The sequence below is a fragment of the Cupressus sempervirens genome, chromosome 10 (assembly GCF_028749045.1).
Source record: "Cupressus sempervirens isolate cs-2001-9-10 chromosome 10, ASM2874904v1, whole genome shotgun sequence".
Lineage (NCBI taxonomy): Eukaryota > Viridiplantae > Streptophyta > Pinopsida > Cupressales > Cupressaceae > Cupressus > Cupressus sempervirens.
In genome coordinates, this window is record NC_143127.1 from 915,550,630 (window position 1) to 915,570,376 (window position 19,747).

At 33.9% G+C, this 19,747-nt stretch overlaps 1 protein-coding gene and 1 pseudogene across 1 annotated transcript; one reads left to right on the plus strand and one right to left on the minus strand.

The window, feature by feature from the left end:
* The window catches only part of LOC149536985 (cysteine-rich receptor-like protein kinase 2), a 114,588-nt pseudogene that overhangs the window by 18,954 nt on the left and 75,887 nt on the right, over window positions 1-19,747 (plus strand).
* LOC149536986 (cysteine-rich receptor-like protein kinase 2) lies at window positions 3,072-11,184 on the minus strand. The gene is made up of 7 exons (XM_089806683.1): window positions 10,231-11,184; window positions 9,958-10,083; window positions 9,718-9,845; window positions 9,122-9,335; window positions 3,961-4,192; window positions 3,720-3,870; window positions 3,072-3,629 (listed from the first exon to the last, which is right to left on the minus strand). The coding sequence occupies exons 1-7, from the start codon at window positions 11,027-11,029 to the stop codon at window positions 3,327-3,329; spliced, it is 1,953 nt and encodes a 650-aa protein (XP_089662809.1). The 5' UTR covers window positions 11,030-11,184; the 3' UTR covers window positions 3,072-3,326.

Sequence of the window (19,747 nt, forward strand, 5' to 3'; positions counted from 1 at the left end):
AATTTATTTGAAATATATAGTTAAATGTTTAAATTTATTTATTATATGTATAAATGTTATGGGTGTGTTCTATGTCTATCCATGTTATGGATTTAAATGGTAAATGTATATAGTTAGATGTTAAAATGCAATCTTTTACATCCTTGTACCATTAGAACATCTAAGGCCCCTTAGTAGGATCTTTTATGACATAAGGAAAATCCTATTATGATATAAAACTTGTTAGGAACCCCTAAAATGACCTTTTATTACATAATAGGACCTATTAAGACATGATAACTCTTAAAATGATCTTACAATATAAGACTTCCTAGACTCCCTATTATGACATAAATCCCCTTAAGACCCTTTTGTACATTTTCAAATCTTTTTAGAAATTAGATGATGCATTTATGGATTATAGGACATATTTTGACCCTCTAAGAAATTGATGATCTTTTGACATTTTTGAGTACATCCTTGGACCCATTTTGATCCTAATGAACTACATAAATTTACATGTTATGTACACGTGTATAGATAGATGTTTCAATATTTAAATTTCTCTTTGATATTTTTAAATGTTAAACATATAACTATTTTTTTGAATCATTCTTTTCCTATATATGTGTCATACTATACTTATTGAGAGATTCATAGGGATTTTTATTATGACTCTAACAAACTTAGATTTCTCCATTGACTCTCATGAGGTATTTCTCCATTGATTTTGATGCAAGATAATTGTGGGTTTTGTTAGTGACTACTTTGGAGTTCTTGGAGGAATGCTCATTACTTTCTTTGTAGAATACTTGAAGTGTTATTTGGTCAAAGAAGAGGTTCTTGATGATCCTGGAGGTGCTCAGTCATCAAAGGCACTCAACATGCACTGGAAGCTTGCTCAAGCTTGGTTGTAGTGTTCATCGAGTAGCATAGTCAATGAAGGGACTTGATCACCAAAGGATTATAACTCAACATACACTAGGGAGGTCAGCTTATAATGCATGGTTTAGTTGTTGTGTTGAGTGAGTAGCTCAGTCAGTGAAGGGATTCAATTATTCTTGGTGTAGTTGTTGATACTCAAAAGTGGTTTTTTGATGCTTAGTCATGTCCTATTTCCTACTTTTCCTCAATTGTCTATGTCCAATCTCTAGTGTGGGCTGACCTTGGCATTTAATTTGGATGTATTTAATTTTTTTTCTAAGCCAACTTGTTTCTTAAATGTGCATTTAATGCAAGGTTTTATTTAATTTTGATATCCTAGGCCAACTTATGGCTTAGTTGGGTATAAGTAAGGGGGTCTTTTGGAGTCTTTACTCATTCATTTAGTGGAGTATGTCATTTATTGAGTGTGAGATGTAGCATGGAAAATATGGAGTAGCTAAGTGAGTGAATTTTTCCTAAGTGTGTGGATAGAGCACCAAATGTAAGGCATTTAACACCTGGACCTTGGATAAAGTTTCAGAAGGGCTAGTAGCCGAGGCCTATGAAACAAGGAGATTTCTTGCTGGGCTTGCAAACATAAGTTTAGATCTTCCTTCGAGGTTTCTATTGGAGTATGGATCTGGACTAGCTAATGTTTGGGTTGGATCTTGAGGGACCTTGCATAATTGTTATTGTAATTGCTATTGTATTTGGCCATAATTGGGAAGGCCTTACAACCTGACACATTGCATGTAATCAATTATTTTATGAATAAATATTTGTATTTGATATCATATCTTGTATCTTGTATCTTGTATTGTGTTTCCACTAAGTGGTTATTTGCTGGGGGCCAGGACATCTCCTTCAAGGATTCTCCTTCCTTGCACTATGTTAGATGATATTAGAGAACAATTGTTCCTAAGCATGTAGACAAATCACTAAAGTTGAGGGAGTTTGCACTAGGAACTTGGGTTGGAGAAATTGATCTAAGAAGATCTTGATCTTGTGGTCGATCATTCTTTATGGAGTCCTAGATATATTGGACATGAGGTGGAAGATTGTGGTTCTAACTTGCATTTCTAGAGGACTTATAGATGGATTGATGGATGCAAAGATGGAAGGTTGATCTTGTTGGAGCATGATCATAGAGATTTTGTGTGATGTCTATTGTAGATTAGTGTGCCTAGACTTTTGATTTTTTCCTAGTTGTTCATGCAAGGTGAAAGGTTGCGATTTGAAATCACAAATAATTTGGGTTTGTCACAAGGTGTGAATGAAAGATTTTTTGTAGAGGGTTTGTGAAGATCTTGGAAGATGGCTTTGAGAATATTGGACCTTGGGATGATTGTGAATCTCCATGATGTGGTGAAGAAGAGGTTTTCAAAGATGTCACCCTGGTTGGAAGCTAGATTAACCGATCTAGTTAAGGAAGGGATGGTTGAATTCTATAAATTCTTGTCGCGCTGAAGTCTACAAATCTGAAAGACATTTGTCTGGCATGTTGAAGACTTGTTCAAGAGGGAAAATTTCATAGCAAGGTCAAGGTCAAAGAGGTTGGGTTTTGTTGATTAGTTTGTGGAGTCTAATGCACAACCTGTAGAGAAACTTGAGGCTATGGTTGAGGATATTCCTAACCTTATTAATGTTGGGATGGAGCTTTATTTTCATGATCGGCTAGTTGGATCTGACATGCAAATTGCAGAGCAATTGGTCATGGATAATCAGTTGTTATGGATGATGAGTTATATATTCCAAAGCATCGTGTTGTGAGCAATGAGATTGCTGGTATTGAGAGTTTGGCATGTGTTGTTGAGGGGTTACATATTGCTACTGATTTTTATTTGGTCTTGGATCTACATGTCATTGTGGATGTGGAGTTGGATGCACTTGTTGTTGATATGGATGGATGTGATAAGTTGCATTATTATCGGTTAGTGGTGATTCATATGCTTCTAATGTTTGAATGGCTACAATAGATTTGGATGATTTGCAGCTTGGTTTTCTTGTCCTTATTGGAGTGGGAGCTTTTGGTGAAGAAAAAATTGGATCAGATCTTTTACTGAACATCAAAGTGTGGGACACATTTTTCTATTTACACAACCAAAAATAATTCTCCAACATTATTATGAATTATTCATACGTTAAATGATCGTATGTTGAGAACACAATGAAGGCAAAAGCTTATATTTTTTATTTAAAAAATAGTGAATGATATCAGAACCCTCAACTATAACATGTAATTAATATGCGACCATTTCTTGAACATCTAAATTCAACTCTCTTTTAATCCTTTTCTTTTCACCTTAAAGATGGGAAGGGGAAACTATTTTATGCCCGTAACTATATAACCGGCTAGAACTAAACAATTCATCATTTCTTGCTACCCTCCATGTGTCCATTGGAAAAGAGAAATATAGGCAGTACTAACGAGCATCGAGGGATTCTGTAATCATAGCATTTGATTGAGATGGAGGGGAACTTTCTCCACGCACTTGGTACCCCACATCTACGAATGCCGGCTGCAGAAGTTTCTGAAGATCAATCTCAGCTTTACTTAACAGTATTGTCACAACCTCAGACATTGATGGCCTATGAGTCACAGATCCTTGTATGCACAGAAGCGCAAGGTTTATCACCCTCACCACCTCTTCTTCATTATACCCTTCCATCTTCTCTTCGCTTTCCACTATCTCTAATACCTTGTTTTGTTCATGTACGCTCCAAACCTGCGATAAGGATTATCTTCTTTTCAATAACCAAGATCTTCAAGGGAGAGAATGAAGGGATAAAAGGATACAATTAGCATTGTAAGTTACCCATTCAAGCAAATATTGCATATCAGGTGGCTGGTTCATGTCAATGCTTTTTCTGCCACTGACTATTTCAAGAACAACCACACCGAAGCTGTAGGTGTCAGCTTTCTCCGTCAATTGCCCATGGCCTGCATATTCAGGAGCTGTGTATCCTCTGCAAAGGGGAAACGAAAGGGTTGTTACTATATTTATGTAAGAAAAAGGGGTATCAGATAAACATTGGAGTGAGGATGGATTTTCTTACAAGGTTCCTGCAACTTTTGTGCTAACATGAGTTTTATCATGTGGAAGAAGTCTTGCAAGCCCAAAATCTGCTATTTTTGCCTGAAAGTTCTCGTCAAGCAATATGTTGCTTGACTTAATATCACGATGGATGATACAAACATGGAATTCCTCATGGAGATAAGCAAGACCACGAGCAGTGCCCACGACGATGTTGAACCTTTCCTTCCAAGTCAAATGTTTTTTATGTTCTCCTGCATACAGGGTTGATGAATTAAAAACAGCAGCACAAAAAATAAAAAAAAACAGAGCAGCAAAACTCAAACATATCAAAGAGCTATAAAGTTTCTTCATGTTATTACAGCTGAGAGGAATGCTCTATTTATAGAGCTCATACATATTTCTAGAGGGTTCTTGAGAAGCTTCAAGAAAGGAAGCACTCTAGAGATTTCTACATAATTTTAAATTCAAATTTTGCACAAAGAGAGAGGCTCCAAGAAGCAAGTAGAAAGTTCTGGACTGTGCATTAAATGCCCAGCTACTATAATAAACATTATTTTTAACACCCCTCCATAATGTTTATTTGGAGAGAGTAGGAACATCTTTGAGCTGCAATAGATCTCTAAATTTCATAGATTTTACGATAGACAATGCTTTTGTAAATATATCAGCAAGTTGATCTTCTGTTCCGCAAAATTGAAGCTCCACCTTTTGTCTTTCAATTAGATCTCGAACAAAATGATGATGCACTTCTATATGCTTGGACCTTGCATGATATACCGAATTTTTTGCTAGCTTGATAGTACTTTGATTATCACAAAATATTGTTGTTGGAGAGTCTTGTGGATGATGCAATTCTTCAAGTAACCTCTTAAGCCATAATGCTTCTTGAGACGCCTTTGATAAACCAATATATTCAGCTTCTGTAGATGAGAGTGACACTGTTGATTGCTTCTTGCTACTCCACGAAATCGGTCCCGATCCAAGATGGAAGATATATCCTGAAGTTGACTTTCTATCATCAATGTCACCTGCATAATCAGAATCTGTATATCCAACTAAAGTAGGTTCTCCTCCATATTTGTATTCAATGCCAAGCTGGTAAGTACCCTTAATATATCTTAATATTCTTTTAGCTGCTTTCCAGTGTTCAATGTGTGGATCTGCCATGTATCTCGATACAATACCAACTGCATATGCAATATCTTGTCTAGTTATAGTAAGATACAAAAGATTTCCAACAAGCTGCCTATATAATTTTCCATCCACTTTCTTTTGAGTGGAGTTAGCACCTAACTTTACTCCTATTTCACATGGTGTATTACATGGTTTACAATCACTCATATTGAATTTTTTAAGTACATCAAGAGCATATTTAGTTTGAGAGAGCATGATTCTTCCTTCTTCTTGCCATACTTGCATACCCAAAAAATAGTGCATTAGTCCTAAATCAGTTATTTCGAAAGCTTGTTTGAGTTGATTTTTAGTTATCTCAATATCATGTGCGTGATTTCCTGTAATAATCAAGTCATCCACATACAATACAATGATAACAACCTTATTATCACAATATTTTACATACACATCTGGATCAGCATTACTTCTTTTAAATCCAACTTCTAGGAAGTACTTATTAATTTTTGAGTACCATTCCCTTGGTGCTTGTTTGAGACCATAGAGTGATTTTCTTAATCTACACACCAAATTCTCTTCTCCATATTTAATAAATCCTGGTGGTTGTTGCATATAAATTTCTTCTTTTAAGTCACCATGCAAAAATGCACTTTTTACATCCATTTGAAAAATTTTCCAACCAAACTTTGCAGCTAAAGCAACTATTGTATGAATGGAAGTCATCTTAGCTATTGGAGCAAAGGTTTCAGTATAGTCTATACCTTCTTCTTGTGAGAAACCTTTAGCCACTAACCTTGCTTTGTATTTTTCAATAGCTCCATCTGATGTGAATTTGATTCTATAGGTCCACTTGCAACCAACCACATTTTTTCCTTCTGGAAGTGTTGTTAGTTCCCATGTTCCATTCTTCATCAAAGAATTGTATTCTTCTTGCATAGCTGCTTCCCATTCTTCTTTTCCTTTTGCTTCTTCATATGTGTTTGGAGTGTCAACCTGCATCACCTTAGTCATAAGAGCATAGTTAGCAAATATATATCTAGGACCTTCTTGATAAATTTCTTTGATGCTTCTAAATTTCTTTGGATTTTCATTATCACTTTCTTGAGTCTCATCCCATGTAGTGGTTTGCACACCTTGACTTTGACTATTGGTAGAAGTAGAATTTTCTTCATCAATCAAAATTGGAAAGAAAGATAATGTTGGAGAATTATCATTCTTAACATCTTCATCAAACCATACATTTCTTTTAATATAGATTTCATTAATTCTAGGATTGTATAACCTATATCCTTTCGATTCCTCACTATATCCAACCATTGTGCACTTCTCGCTTTTCCTTTCAAGTTTGCTCCTCCTTTCATCAGGAATGTGAGCATATGCTTTACAACCAAAAATTCTAAAATGAGATACTGTAGGCTTTCTTCCACTCCATGCCTCTTCTGGTGTTATGTTCAAAACTGCCTTAGTAGGTGTTCTATTCAAGATATATACGGCAGTATGAACTGCTTCAGCCCAAAATTTAGCTTCTAAATTTCTAGAATGAAGCATGCACCTAGCCATTTCTATTATAGTTCTATTTTTCCTTTCAGCAACACCATTTTGTTGGGGTGAATAAGAGACAGTTGATTCCTTTTTAATGCCATGTTCTTTACAAAAATCTAAAAGAGCTTTATTCATGTATTCAGTCCCTCTATCAGTTCTTAGTATCTTTAAGTACTTTCCACTTTGTTTTTCAGTCAAAGCTTTAAAATCTTTAAACTTTTGAAACACTTCATCTTTCTTTTGTAAAAAATACACCCAAATTCTTCTACTATAATCATCTATAAAAGTGAGGGCATACCTTGATCCTCCAATTGATGATGTTTTGAAAGGACCCATTACATCACTATGGACTAAATGTAGAGGAGTTTTTGCTCTCCATGATTTACCTTGAGGGAAACTTTCCACATGTTGTTTTCCCATTGCACATCCTTCACACACCTTAGGGCTTAACGATATCTTTGGCAGCCCATGCACCATTTGTAATTTCTCCATAAGTTTGAGACTTTGAAAATTGATGTGCCCCAAACGCTCATGCCATAAACTGCTCATATCATCATATTGAGTAATAGCACACATATGTTTATCTCCACATTTAGAAGTAAATTCTTGAAATTTATATAATTCATTCTCCATTTTACCAATTGCAATGACTCTATAATTATCATTGACATCCTTGATTAAGCACTTATCATTGTAGAATTCTATTTTATGTCCTTGACATGCAATTTGAGATACTGAAAGCAGATTTGTTTTTAATTCAGGGACTAATTTCACATTTTTGAACAAACCATTATCAATTTTGACATTACCAGTCCCTTTAACTTCTAAAGCACTATTATCCCCCAAATATATTTTCTTTATATTATTTTCACTTATTGATTCAAATTGATTCTCATTATGAGACATGTGTTGTGTAGCACCAGAATCAATAACCCAATCTTCTTTGAAAGTATTATTTTCTTTAAGTGCAACACAAAATGCATTTCTTTTAGAATCTCCTAATTTTGGATAATTATTTACTTTCTTTTCTACATCTATTTTCTTCTTGAAACATTCATTTGCCTTATGACCCATTTTACCACAATAATGACATTTCCATTTACTTCTATTATGATCTATATATGAAATACTCTTATTTTCATTCTTCCAATTTCTTTCTTTAGATTCATTTTCTTGTGACTTCTTATAATATTGTTTTCCTTTCATTACAAATGCTTGAGATTCACCATCAAATGATTCTTTTTCTTTAACTTGTCTTTTCTCTTCTTGAACCAACTTAGCACACAATTCTTCTGATTTAATACTTTTTAATTTATCTGCAGTATCTAAACCCCTTATAAATTATTGATAAGATCCTGGAAGACTTTGTAATATAATTTGCACAAAATCTTTATCATCTATATCTTTTCCAAGAGAAGCAAGCTCATTTTTCTTTTCCTTTAACTTACTTAAATGTGGGACTATCTCTTGTGAGCTTGATAATTTCAAATTGTATAATTCAGTTGTGAGAGATAAGATCCATACATCACCTGAATTTTGATATAAATCTTTCAAAATCTCCCAAACTTTGACTCCACTTCTCTCATTACGAACTTTTGGAAAAACTTCTTCTGAAAGTGTAAGCTTGATTAGTGCTGCTGCCCTCTTGTCCCTTTTATCCCAATTATCTTGATCATTTCCTGGATTCGTAGGCCTTTGTTCACTACCAGTCACAATATCATAACAATTTTGAAGGGTTAGAGTGATTTCAACATGAGATACCCAATCATAATAATTTTTTCCATTTAATTTAACTGTAGGCAAAGTCACACCAAGTGATTCCATTGTTAAATTCTCTCCCTTTTTTTTTTGGATGAGAATGAAAGATATTTAAGAACTTGAACACTCAAGCTTGAAACTGAAAAAATCTCACCAATTTGTTGAAGAAAAAAAACTTTTCTTTTGCTGCAATATCCTTCCTTTGATGTAGTTTTTTGTCCCAAACCAAACTGCTGTTCACTCCTTAGTTACAGCCTGCAAATGTAAAAATTCACACAAGAAAAACACATATATTCATTCCAAAAAGCATCATATATTCACAGCCCAAAGAACTGAAAATGCTCTGATACCATGATGAATTAAAAACAGTAGCACAAAGAATAAAAAAAAATAGAGCTTAAAAACAGAGCAGCAAAACTCACACATATCAAAGAGCTATAAAGTTTCTTCATGTTATTACAGCTGAGAGGAATGCTCTATTTATAGAGCTCATACATATTTCTAGAGGGTTCTTGAGAAGCTTCAAGAAAGGAAGCACTCTAGAGATTTCTACATAATTTTAAATTCAAATTTTGCACAAAGAGAGAGGCTCCAAGAAGCAAGTACAAAGTTCTGGACTGTGCATTAAATGCCCAGTTACTATAATAAACATTATTTTTAACAAGGGTAATTTACTAGAGTTAAAAAATCTATCATGTTAATTGAAATGGATGAAAGAAGCAAAAGTGGGAAGTTGAGGAGTAGCAAACCGAATAAGACTCTGTCGAGGCTGCTGTTGGGCATGTACTCATAAACCAAGAGCCTTTCTTGCCCCTGTCTGCAACATCCAAGCAAACGCACAAGATTTTTGTGATGAACATTAGAAATGAGTTTCACTTCGCTCTCGAATTCAGAAATTGCGCGGGGAGAGCGGCCCAATGTCAGCTTCTTTATTGCCACGACGTTGCCATTTTTCAAGGTACCCTGCAAACATATTCATTTCAAGCTCAGATTATGTTAGAAAAATGTTTATTTGATAGTTCTGTAGATCAGCATTAATTATAAAATCTAGAACTCTCTATCTGTACGGTCCAAAATTCCAGAATGTTCCCCTTCTTATGCTCATCGTGGCTGTATAGAACTTTCCAGAAGTATGAGGAGAAGATTATAAATTGACAGCCTCTATGGTCTATGAATGTAACAAGAAGTACAATTGCTATAAAGATTATATTCTTCACAGCTGTTCTATTTTACTTTCTTCTGTTCTGCTCTTATATTTGCTCTGTTTTATTTGTTTGTACTGCTGTTATCGATATCTCGTCGGATTAACACACAAGCCTAATTCCAAGTGATGAACATATTTTACCTTGAATACTTCACCAAACCCTCCTTCTCCGAGTTTATTTGCTTGATCAAAATTGTTTGTTGCCTTTCTCAGTATCTTGAAGTCGAAATCTCCCGGCCCGCGAAGTTCTGTTGCTCCTTCAGTGTCCACTGTTCCATAAATTTCAATCTTTTATATTAGTCATAGCTAAAATCGAACTGACTTGCAAGACTTTTGCCTCCTTATCCATAATATAGTAGCTCTAGCCTTTAAAGAGTTTACCTTGTTTCTGGCTTGGCCGCATTATTTTCTTCCGGAAGAGGAGGAAACAAGTTAGAAGGCAAAGTATGAATGCCCCTCCCACAACTCCAATTATTATCCACGCTCGAGTACTCACCTTCTTCCTACCTGAAAAACAAATTAATAGACAATAACAAAACCAGTGTAATCAAATTTCTGAAAATATCAATTCATGGTTGCTAATTCTAACACGAGTGTCAAAAACGTCAACAAAACTGCAGCAAACTATTAAATCGAATAGAGTTAAATTCTAACCTCCGGGAAGGAAATTTCCCAAGTCGACAGTGGCATTGGTTGGGAAAAAGGGTTTGGAATCATATCGCAGGTTGCAGCCGGCGTCAACAGCCCGTCCCTCGGAGCGAGGAAGACACTTGTTAATGTTGTCCTTGGCAAGCGCGAGGCACTTTTGGCAGTTGTCCGTTGTGAGGGAGCGAATACAGGAGGCAAGGCCATAGATTGTGGTATTAGACGCCCCTAATTTCCTCGTCTGCGCAGCAAAATAATCTTTTACTCGCGGAGCTGCAGCGCACAGATCGGTCAGCAAACTCTGAGCGGTTGATGAAAATGAAGTGGAGGAGCTAGCGTTGGCAACGCCGCACACCTGTTTATTGCCTTCATCGGTGAAACTAGTACTGTAAAAATTGTAGTTCTCGAAACGAATAAAACAGCCATCATAGTTTGCCCGGCCGCCGGTAACTTTGGTACAGTTGGCAACTTGTATTCTCGCAACTTTGATGCAGGCAGCGCAATCAGCAGCAGACTTATCCTTTCTACACTGCGCCACCGCATATACCGAATCCACCAGATCTGATGCTCCCGCCTCATTTACCGTAGCAAAACCAGATGGAACAACTTTTTCCTCCAAAAATGCGAGAGCCTTCTTCAGATTTTGGGCGAAGAGTGTGACGTTGTTGTTGGGCACGGCGCTGCACCCATAGGCCAAAAGTCTGGTCTCTGGATCGGCTCTTATAATGGGGACTATTGTTAATATGGCGAACCAAATAATCAGCCACCCTAATCTACCAGCCATGGCTCTGGATCTCTCCATTGGCATTAATGAGGAGGGAGCTTAGAGATTTTTGATGTGTTTTGATAAAAGAAATGAGCTCTATTATATAGATTTTCTGATTTTGGCTAGGCCATCCATTCTCATCAATATCACAACTAAATTATTGCATTCAAGTCAAGAAAAACCATTAAGACCATAGAAGTGAAGGTAAAAATAAGTCAGTCTCACACAAACGATGGTATACGACAGAGCCGGCAGAAATACGATTGGAATCAAAAGGATGGGACATTATTATAGTTTCAAATTTCACTGTAATCCAGTATCAAGACGCCACTGAAAACGCCACTGAAAAAGAGAGGCGATCAAAATTTCCGGATAGGACTAAATCTATATTTTTTAACTTTTTATCTAAGAGACATTTAGAGGGGGACTTAGGCGTACGCGGAGCGATCACTTGAACTAGTGGTGGAAATAGAGTCAAAGTCTTTCGAGAGTCTTGTGATAGAATATAACATTGAGTTTCATGAAAGCCTGATAAGTGGATGAATTTGTTCCGAAAATTGACGTGGATGTAGACATTGAGTCAAACAGAGGTCCCCGTCACCTCAGACTTTCGGGAAAGCCCGGCCGTGTATGAATGAAGTTACGGCAAATAAAATATAGCACTCGAATTTTCAAATCAACAACCGAGTGAAGGTAAACCATTTATTGTATTTTAAGTTCTAAAAAGAAGTTCACCAAAGAGATGAAATATTTTATTATTATCTAAAAAAATAAAATATTATTTTATTTTTTATATCTTGACATAGTCATCCAATTGTCTAGTTGAACGATTGTATTCGAAGCTCATTTTTATTTTTTTTATGTCATGAAATATTTTATTATTACAAAAAAAATTATATCTCAACGTAGTCATCCAATTTCCTAGTGGAACGATTGTATTCAAAGCTCATTTTTTTTTATGTCATGAAATATTTTATTATTACAAATTTTTTTTAATATCTCGACGTAGTCATCCAATTGCCGAGTTGAACGATTGTATTCAAAGCTCATTTTTTTGATGCCATTATGCGATGTGTTTTAATGACTTAACTATCCTTGGATTTAAAAATATATCTCTTTGCCTTATAAAATATATGATATATCTCTTTGTCTTTCAGGATAAATGCAGGTACCATGCATGATAATGATATTTACATGGGTTAATGAGTTTGACTCAAAAATTACAAAGTTAAATCTTGATAGCAATATCACAACATTTATATGGTCAATTGTCTCTTTTGAACTAATCATTTACACTAAGAATATTAACTATATAAAAATAATATATCTTTTGCAAAAAGATTTAAAATATGTATATTTAATAATCTATTTTCTCCGATTTGATTTGGCAATCTTATATATAAGCAAATAATACTAAGCCATATCAATATTTGTCATTTTAGTTAGTTAATCTATCATTAGTAGTAATGAAGTTTGCAATGATTACAATCGCTAGATGTTTAGTCCTTTTAGTTAGTTTTATCTAGACTATAATCAAGTTTGTAATGGTTACAATCATTAGATGTGTGTTTGTGTGTGTGTGCGTCGATCTTCCATGTTAACATAGAATTTATCCTTCATGCTTTCAATAAGTAAACTTACCATTTGATTGAGTGATATACATCTTAGGATAAAGAGGATCGTTATAGTATACAACATCCATCCCTAACAAAAGGTTTCATAAATACTTTCATCTCTTAGATTTAATCCCTCCAAGAAGATTCTAGTAGATTAATTGTGTAACTCTCTTTAAGTACGCAATAAATACAACAAGCAATCAATCTATCTTGCAATTAGAAACCTATATATAGTTATTTTTGGATGGTCATTTTTTAATTATTTAAATTTACATTCTTTTTAAGGGACTTGGGATATCTAATATTTTGATTGAGCTACACATGTGTATAGTTCTAGAGTGATGTATATTAAATCAATTATTTAGTTTCACCTAACCTTCAAACTTCAATTTTGTGAAAATGAGATTTTTAATAAACATTTACCCAATAATGAAATCAATTTTGTCCAATTTGTACTTTTTTATCGATCGTATATTGCTTAACTCATGTTCATCGTGAAACCAATTTTGACCAAGAACATGTACCCTTTCATAATAGTAGCACATTACAACTTATTATCTATTTTGAAGCTTTAAGTAATCTAGTACTCCCTTCTCACAAATCTGATAGACGATGTAATTTCTTCATACACTGCTTTTTTTATGCACTGTTCAATCAAACAAACCTCAATGCACCATTCATGCACTGCAACTTTCTCATAGTTTGGATATTCATTCACCACAACTTTCTTATAGTTCGGATCTTCATGCACCACTTTCACTATCAATTCTCCATCCATCATCATCACATGTTTGAACCTTTTTTAGTTAGAAATTAGGAAATTTAACAGTGCATTTACCTTTGCATGTAATGAGGAGATCTAAATTTATGAACTCTAATTTTAATGATAGTTATAATAAAGCGAAGACTTCCATTACTATTTTTAATCAGTCTTCGATTAGTTAGGATATCATACATTTATGAAAACATCGAGGGTTAGTGGTTTGAGAGATTCTTTAAAAGAAGACAATGTAATTCTTTTTGTGCAAGAATAATGAATAAAATTTCAAGTCTTTTATTTTTCATTCTATTGTAGCAGTGTTCAAGAGTTTTCGTGTTTGCTATAGAAATTGTGTTATTATTATTTATGAATTGATTAGTGTTGTAGCATGTTTATTTGGTAATTTTATTTATTCAGTTTGTACTGCTAATGACTAACAAAGTGGTATTAGAGCCAACATTTGTTGTGGAGTTGAATTAGGTTAGTTGAATGAGGAAGCTGAAGGTGAAATTGGAGAATTATGTTTAAAGAGATGGAAATGATCAACAATTCATCACAACCTCAAATTCTGATATTTAATAGTAAGAATTATGATGTTTGGTTCATAAAGATGAAAACTTTATTTCATTCTCAAGATCTTTGGGATTTACTTGAGAAGGTTTTTGTAGAACCAAACAATCATGCAACATACCAGGCGTTGGCACAACAAGAAAAAGATTCATTGAAGCATAAGTAGAAGACGGATTCAAAGGAATTATTTTCATTCAACAAACAATGGGTGAGTCTTTATTTTCAAGATTTTCTCAAGTAACCAAATCAAAACAAGCATGGGGTGCCTTAAAAATTGCTTATCAAGGTACAACAAAGGTGAAGGTAGCAAGATTCAAAATATTAAGGAGAAAGTTTGAAAACCTTAATATGAATGTATCAGATAATGTAGATGATTTCTTTACTGAAGTGATGAATATTGTTAGCTAATTGAGAACCCAAGGGGAAGATATTACTAATCAAAAGGTGGTTGAAAAGGTTCTTAGAAGTGTATCTAGTAATTTTGATTCAATTGTAGCTTCTATTGAATAATCAAAAGATCCATCCCAATTATTTATGGATGAGCTAATCGGTTTCTTTTTATCTCATGAGTCAAGAGTTAATATAAATAAAAACTCATCTTTTGAGAATTCTTTTAGAGATCAAAATTCATTAACAAGAAGAGGAGGACCAAATTTTTGAAGTGGAAGAGGTAGAGCTCAACAAGTGAATATAGATCAATGAGGAAGGAAAAATCATCCTAATTAAAGTTTCAATAACAAAGGATGTGGTAGAAATGAACAGTCATCAAGGTTTGATAAATCTAATATCCAGTGTTATTATAGTAAGAGGTATGGTCATTCGGATAATGAATGTAGGAAAAAATGAGTGGATCTAGATAGTCATAGGGAAACTTATTTAGATGTATCTAAGCAAATCTAGATAGTCATGGGGTAGTTTATTTATAGCATGCAATGTGGTACAAGAAATTTATATGGATATATTACTTTTAGATAGTGGTTGTAGTAACCACATGAAAAGAAATAGAGAATTATTTTCTAATTTAAATGATTTAGTCAAATCTGAAATAAAATTGGAAAATGAGAGCATAGTGCCTATAATTGGAAAAGGTATTACCAATGTATTGGCTAAAAATGGAGAAAAGATGTTTATTCCTGATGTTTATTATGTGCATGCACTAACACTTAATCTTATGAGTATTGGACAATTAGGTGAAAAGAGGTATAAGGTTATTTTTAAGGATAATACATGTACAGTCTTGGATGGAAATTCTAGAGACAAGTTCATTGCTAAAGTTGAGATGAGCTAGAATAGGACGTATCCTCTTTAGATCCATTATATTCAAGGACTGACAGAAGCTAACTTCAAGGTAGAAGCCCTAAACCAGACATGGTTGTGGCACTCGAGGTATGGACACCTTCATTTTGATGGCTTGAGTTTATTGCAAAAGAAGAATATGTTGAAAAGTTTGCCTTCTATTATAGTGCATGCTAATGCTTGCAAAAGTTGTATAATGGAAAAATAACATAGACTAAGTTTTCTTGTAGGAAGTTCTATAAAAGAAGAGATCTTTTGGATCTGATTCATACTAACATATGTGCTCCTACGCAAACTCTATCTTTGGGAGGAAGCTTATATTTTTCAACATTTATTGATAATTTCAGTAAAAACATATGGATCTATTTCTTGAAGCAAAAAGTTGATGCTTTTAATAAGTTTAAGGATTTCAAATCACTCGTGGAAAAGAAAAGCATACTTTTCATCAAGGTACTCATATCCGATAGAGGTGGTGAATAAAGTTCTAATGAATTCTTGGATTTTTGCAGATATCATGGGATCAAGAAATACTTTATAACTAGATACATGCCACAATAGAATGGTGTAGCAGAGAGGAAAAATAGAACCATAATGGAAATCGGGAGGAGTATGTCAAAGGAAAAAAATTATCTAATGAATTTTGGGCTAAAGTTGTTTCTTGTCGGGTATATATCTTGAATATAAGTCCTACAAAGAATGTGAAAAATAGAGTCCCACAAGCAGGATGGAGTGGTATGAAACATTTTGTATCTCATTTTAGAATTTTTGGCTGTGTTGCATATGTTTTGGTTCTAGCTGAATTATTAAGAAAATTGGATGATAAGAGTGAAAAATGTATTTTCATTGGTTATAATGAGGACTCAAAAGCTTATAGATTATCTAACACTATTTCAAAGAATATGATTACAAGTAGGGATGTCATATTTAAGGAGGAAGAAATATGGGATGGAAATATTGATAAGGTAATCACAATTGGAGCACACTCAATATCTAATGGAGAATAACATGAGGAGCAAGTAGGTCAGCCAAATCAAGTAGGAACAAGCACTCCACAAAGAAATCATAGACAACATCAGCCATCAAATCATGAAAATCTGCACACACCAAGTGTAAGTAATACACCTTCTGGAAGAAAAGTTAAAAGTATGAGAAGTTTGAAAGATAAATTGATGATTAAGAGGAAGAGAGTTTGGATTTTGATTCAAATTTTTCATTTTTCTCTTCTTATACATTGTGTTTTGAAGATGCAATTAAGGAGGAAGATTGGATCAAAGCTATGGATGAAGAAATTGAATCCATTGTAAGAAATGATACATGTGACCTTGAAGATGTACCTGAAGATAAGGATTGTATTGGAGTTAAATGGATTTTTAAAACCCAATTTAATGCACAAGGTGAAGTTGAAATGTATAAAGATAAATTGGAAGAAAAGCATTTTTCACAAAAATATGTTGTAGATTATAATGAAACATTTTCTCTAGTTGCTAGACTTGATACAGTTAGAATGGTTTTAGGTAGAGCTGTAGAGAATGGTTGGACAGTTTTTCAAATGGATGTGAAATAAACTTTTTTGAATGATTTTCTTGATGAAGAATTTTATATTCAATAGTCACTAAATTATGAGGTATATGGGGACAAAGCTAAAGTATGCAAATTGAAGAAGGCTTTTTATGGTTTGAGGAAAGCCCCTAGGGCGTGGTATAGTAGAATTGATTCATACATGACAAGTAATGGTTTTTGTAGGAATCTTAATGAGCCCACTTTATACACAAAGATCAACAAAGAATGTTAGATTTTGATTGTATGCTTATATGTTGATGATTTAATTTTCACTGGAAATTTTTCTGTAGACATGTTTAAGAAATCAATAATGGAAGAATTCGAAATGACTAATTTGGGTCTGATGAGATTTTTTTCTAGGTATTGAAGTTATTCAATATAATAAAGGGATTTTCATTTGTCAAACTAAGTATGCCAAAGATGTATTTAGAAGATTCAATATGTTGAATTTTAATCCAACACCAACACGTATTTTAATAGGAAAAAAGCTTAGCAAAAAAGATTTTGGGTCATATGTTAATTCAACCCTATTCAAGAAACTTGTTGGTAGTTTGATGTATCTCACAACTACAAGGCTTGACATTATGTATGGTGTTAGTTTGATCTCAAGATTCATAGAGTCAACAAAAGACTTACATTGGCAACTTGGAAAAGGGATACTAAGAAATGTTGTAGGGACAAAAGAATATGGAATATATAGGGACAAAAGAACATGGGCATCAAAGAAGTAACTGACAGTAACAATTTCATCAGCTGAAGTGGAATATGTAGTAGTCACATTAGTAGCATGCCAAGAAACTTGGATGAGAAGAATTTTAAAGGATCTACTACAAGAACAAGAGGAGTTAATACAAATTTTTTATGATAATAAATTGACAATTGCACTTTCAAAGAATCATGGTTTTAACAAAAGGAGAAAGCACATTGATGTGAGATTTCATTTCATTAGAGAGTTGGTAAACAATGGAGAAGTTCATCTTGATTACTATGGATTTGAAGAGCAGATAGTTGATATCTTCACTAAGGCATTACCAAAAGAAACTTGTGTGTATATAAGAGAAAATTTGGGAGTAATTGGAATCAAAGAAATTAAGGAGGAATTATACATGGTGTAATTTCTTCACACCACTTTTGCATGCACTATTCGATCAAACAATCCTCCATGCATTGTTCATGTACTACAACTTTCTTATAGTTCAAATCTTCATGCACCACTTTCACTATCAATTCTGCATCCACTATCATCACATGTTTGGATATGTTTTAGTTAGAAATTAGGAAATTTAATAATGCTTTTACCTTTGCATGTAATGTGGAGATCTAAACTTATGATCTCTAGTTTTAATGATAGTTACAGTAAAGCAAAGACTTCTACCACTACTTTTAGTTAGTCTTGGATTAGTTAGGATACCATGCATTTATGAAAAGATCAAGGGTTAGTGGTTTAAGAGATTATTTAAAAGGAGACAATTTAATTATTTTTGTGCAATACGAATGAACAAAACTCTGAGTCTTTTATTTTAAATTCTTCTATAGCAGTGTAAAGAGTTTTTGTGTTTTCTATAGCAATTGTGTTATTGATATTTATGAATTGATTAGTGTTGTAGTGCATGTTTATTTGGTGATTTTATTTGTTCGGTTTGTGTTGATTACTAACTGTTGCCCCACTTTTCACCATGTACCAATTTTGCAAAGTGGAGATTAACTTGTATTGTGTTTAGTTTAGTCAAGGCAGTTGATCCTTTCTTCCTCAAGTGATAAGTACCTCCATGGGGTTTTCATCTTTTCCCTTCTCTCGAATTGTATGGCTGGGTGGGTTTTATTTATCATCATGAGTCTTGGGGTAGTTTAGAACCTTTCTCAATGGAGATTCTTGCATTATATTACTTTAGATGAATTTACTTGCAGCTCAATTTGTTCTGAACATATAGAAAGTTGAACTATCGAAAAATCTAGTTTCGTCTTCTCCTTCGCGGGTTTTTGCACCCCAAAGGCGAAACTCTGATGAGATTCACAAATGTGATTTGTGAGTTTAAATGAAGAGAAGCGAATTATGTTATTGATAGATCATTCAAGTATTGCCATGTTTTCACTACGGGAACCCTTCAAAACTCACTAAGATGATGAAAAAAGGCATCAACGAAAAACTTAGAAACAACTTCTCCTCGGTGGGGCTTCGAACCGAGAAGTAAATTTTTTGGAAAGGCATTTGCGGAAAGGTAAAGTGGGTCAGTGGGTCCCATCTTTCACTTGAGAAGCCAATTTTATTTTTTCTGAAGGCTTAAAGTAAAGTGGTTAGGGCAGAGATGGTAAAACAAGGGCAAAAGTGGAAAAGTGGAAATCATTTTCTCCTCTGCGGGGTTTCTACCCTTAAAGGCAATTTTTTGCATCCAATAGAAAATCACTCTGGCAAGCATTGTTCTTTGCAAAATTGATTATAGGAGGCTAAAAAAGATAAGGGAAGCATGTTGATCACATTGACGAAGGTATTCTATTCAAAATTTGGCTGAGCAGATTTTTACTCATAGAGTACTTCGTTCGTAATTCTCCGTAACTTGGTGAAAAACTGGAAAGTAAAATTGTAATAAAGGAAGGTAACTTTTGTTGGAAATGATTGAAATGATCATAATAAATTTTTTTGGAATAATATATGGAACTTGTAAAGAATGTCCTCAATCATTGTTTTGTCATTGATGTCAAACTTGCTACTTGCAGGGATGACAATTGCTTTAGTGATCCAAATACTATCAATTAGTTGATTGTCAAGGTGGAGGCAATCAATAAGATGTAACTAGAACACCTAGAGAAAGGTTGAAGTTATGATTTTGTAATGAAGTACAAGGATCAATTAAGCCATTGATGAAACAGTGTATTGGATCATATACTAAAAGATACAAAGAATGAGCACACTGAAACATATCAAAGATCTAAGGTTTTAGCTAAGTCTTTTGTAAAGCT

What these genes read in the sequence shown, in the direction of transcription:
- LOC149536986 (XM_089806683.1), bottom strand. Translation starts at nt 11,029, where the DNA reads ATGCCAATGGAGAGATCCAGAGCCATGGCTGGTAGATTAGGGTGGCTG. An exon ending in GGGAAATTTCCTTCCCGGAG is followed by an intron (nt 10,084 to 10,230) that starts GTTAGAATTTAA and finishes TTTGTTTTTCAG; the next exon opens with GTAGGAAGAAGGTGAGTACT. An exon ending in TGCAATATTTGCTTGAATGG is followed by an intron (nt 3,630 to 3,719) that starts GTAACTTACAAT and finishes TCCTTATCGCAG; the next exon opens with GTTTGGAGCGTACATGAACA.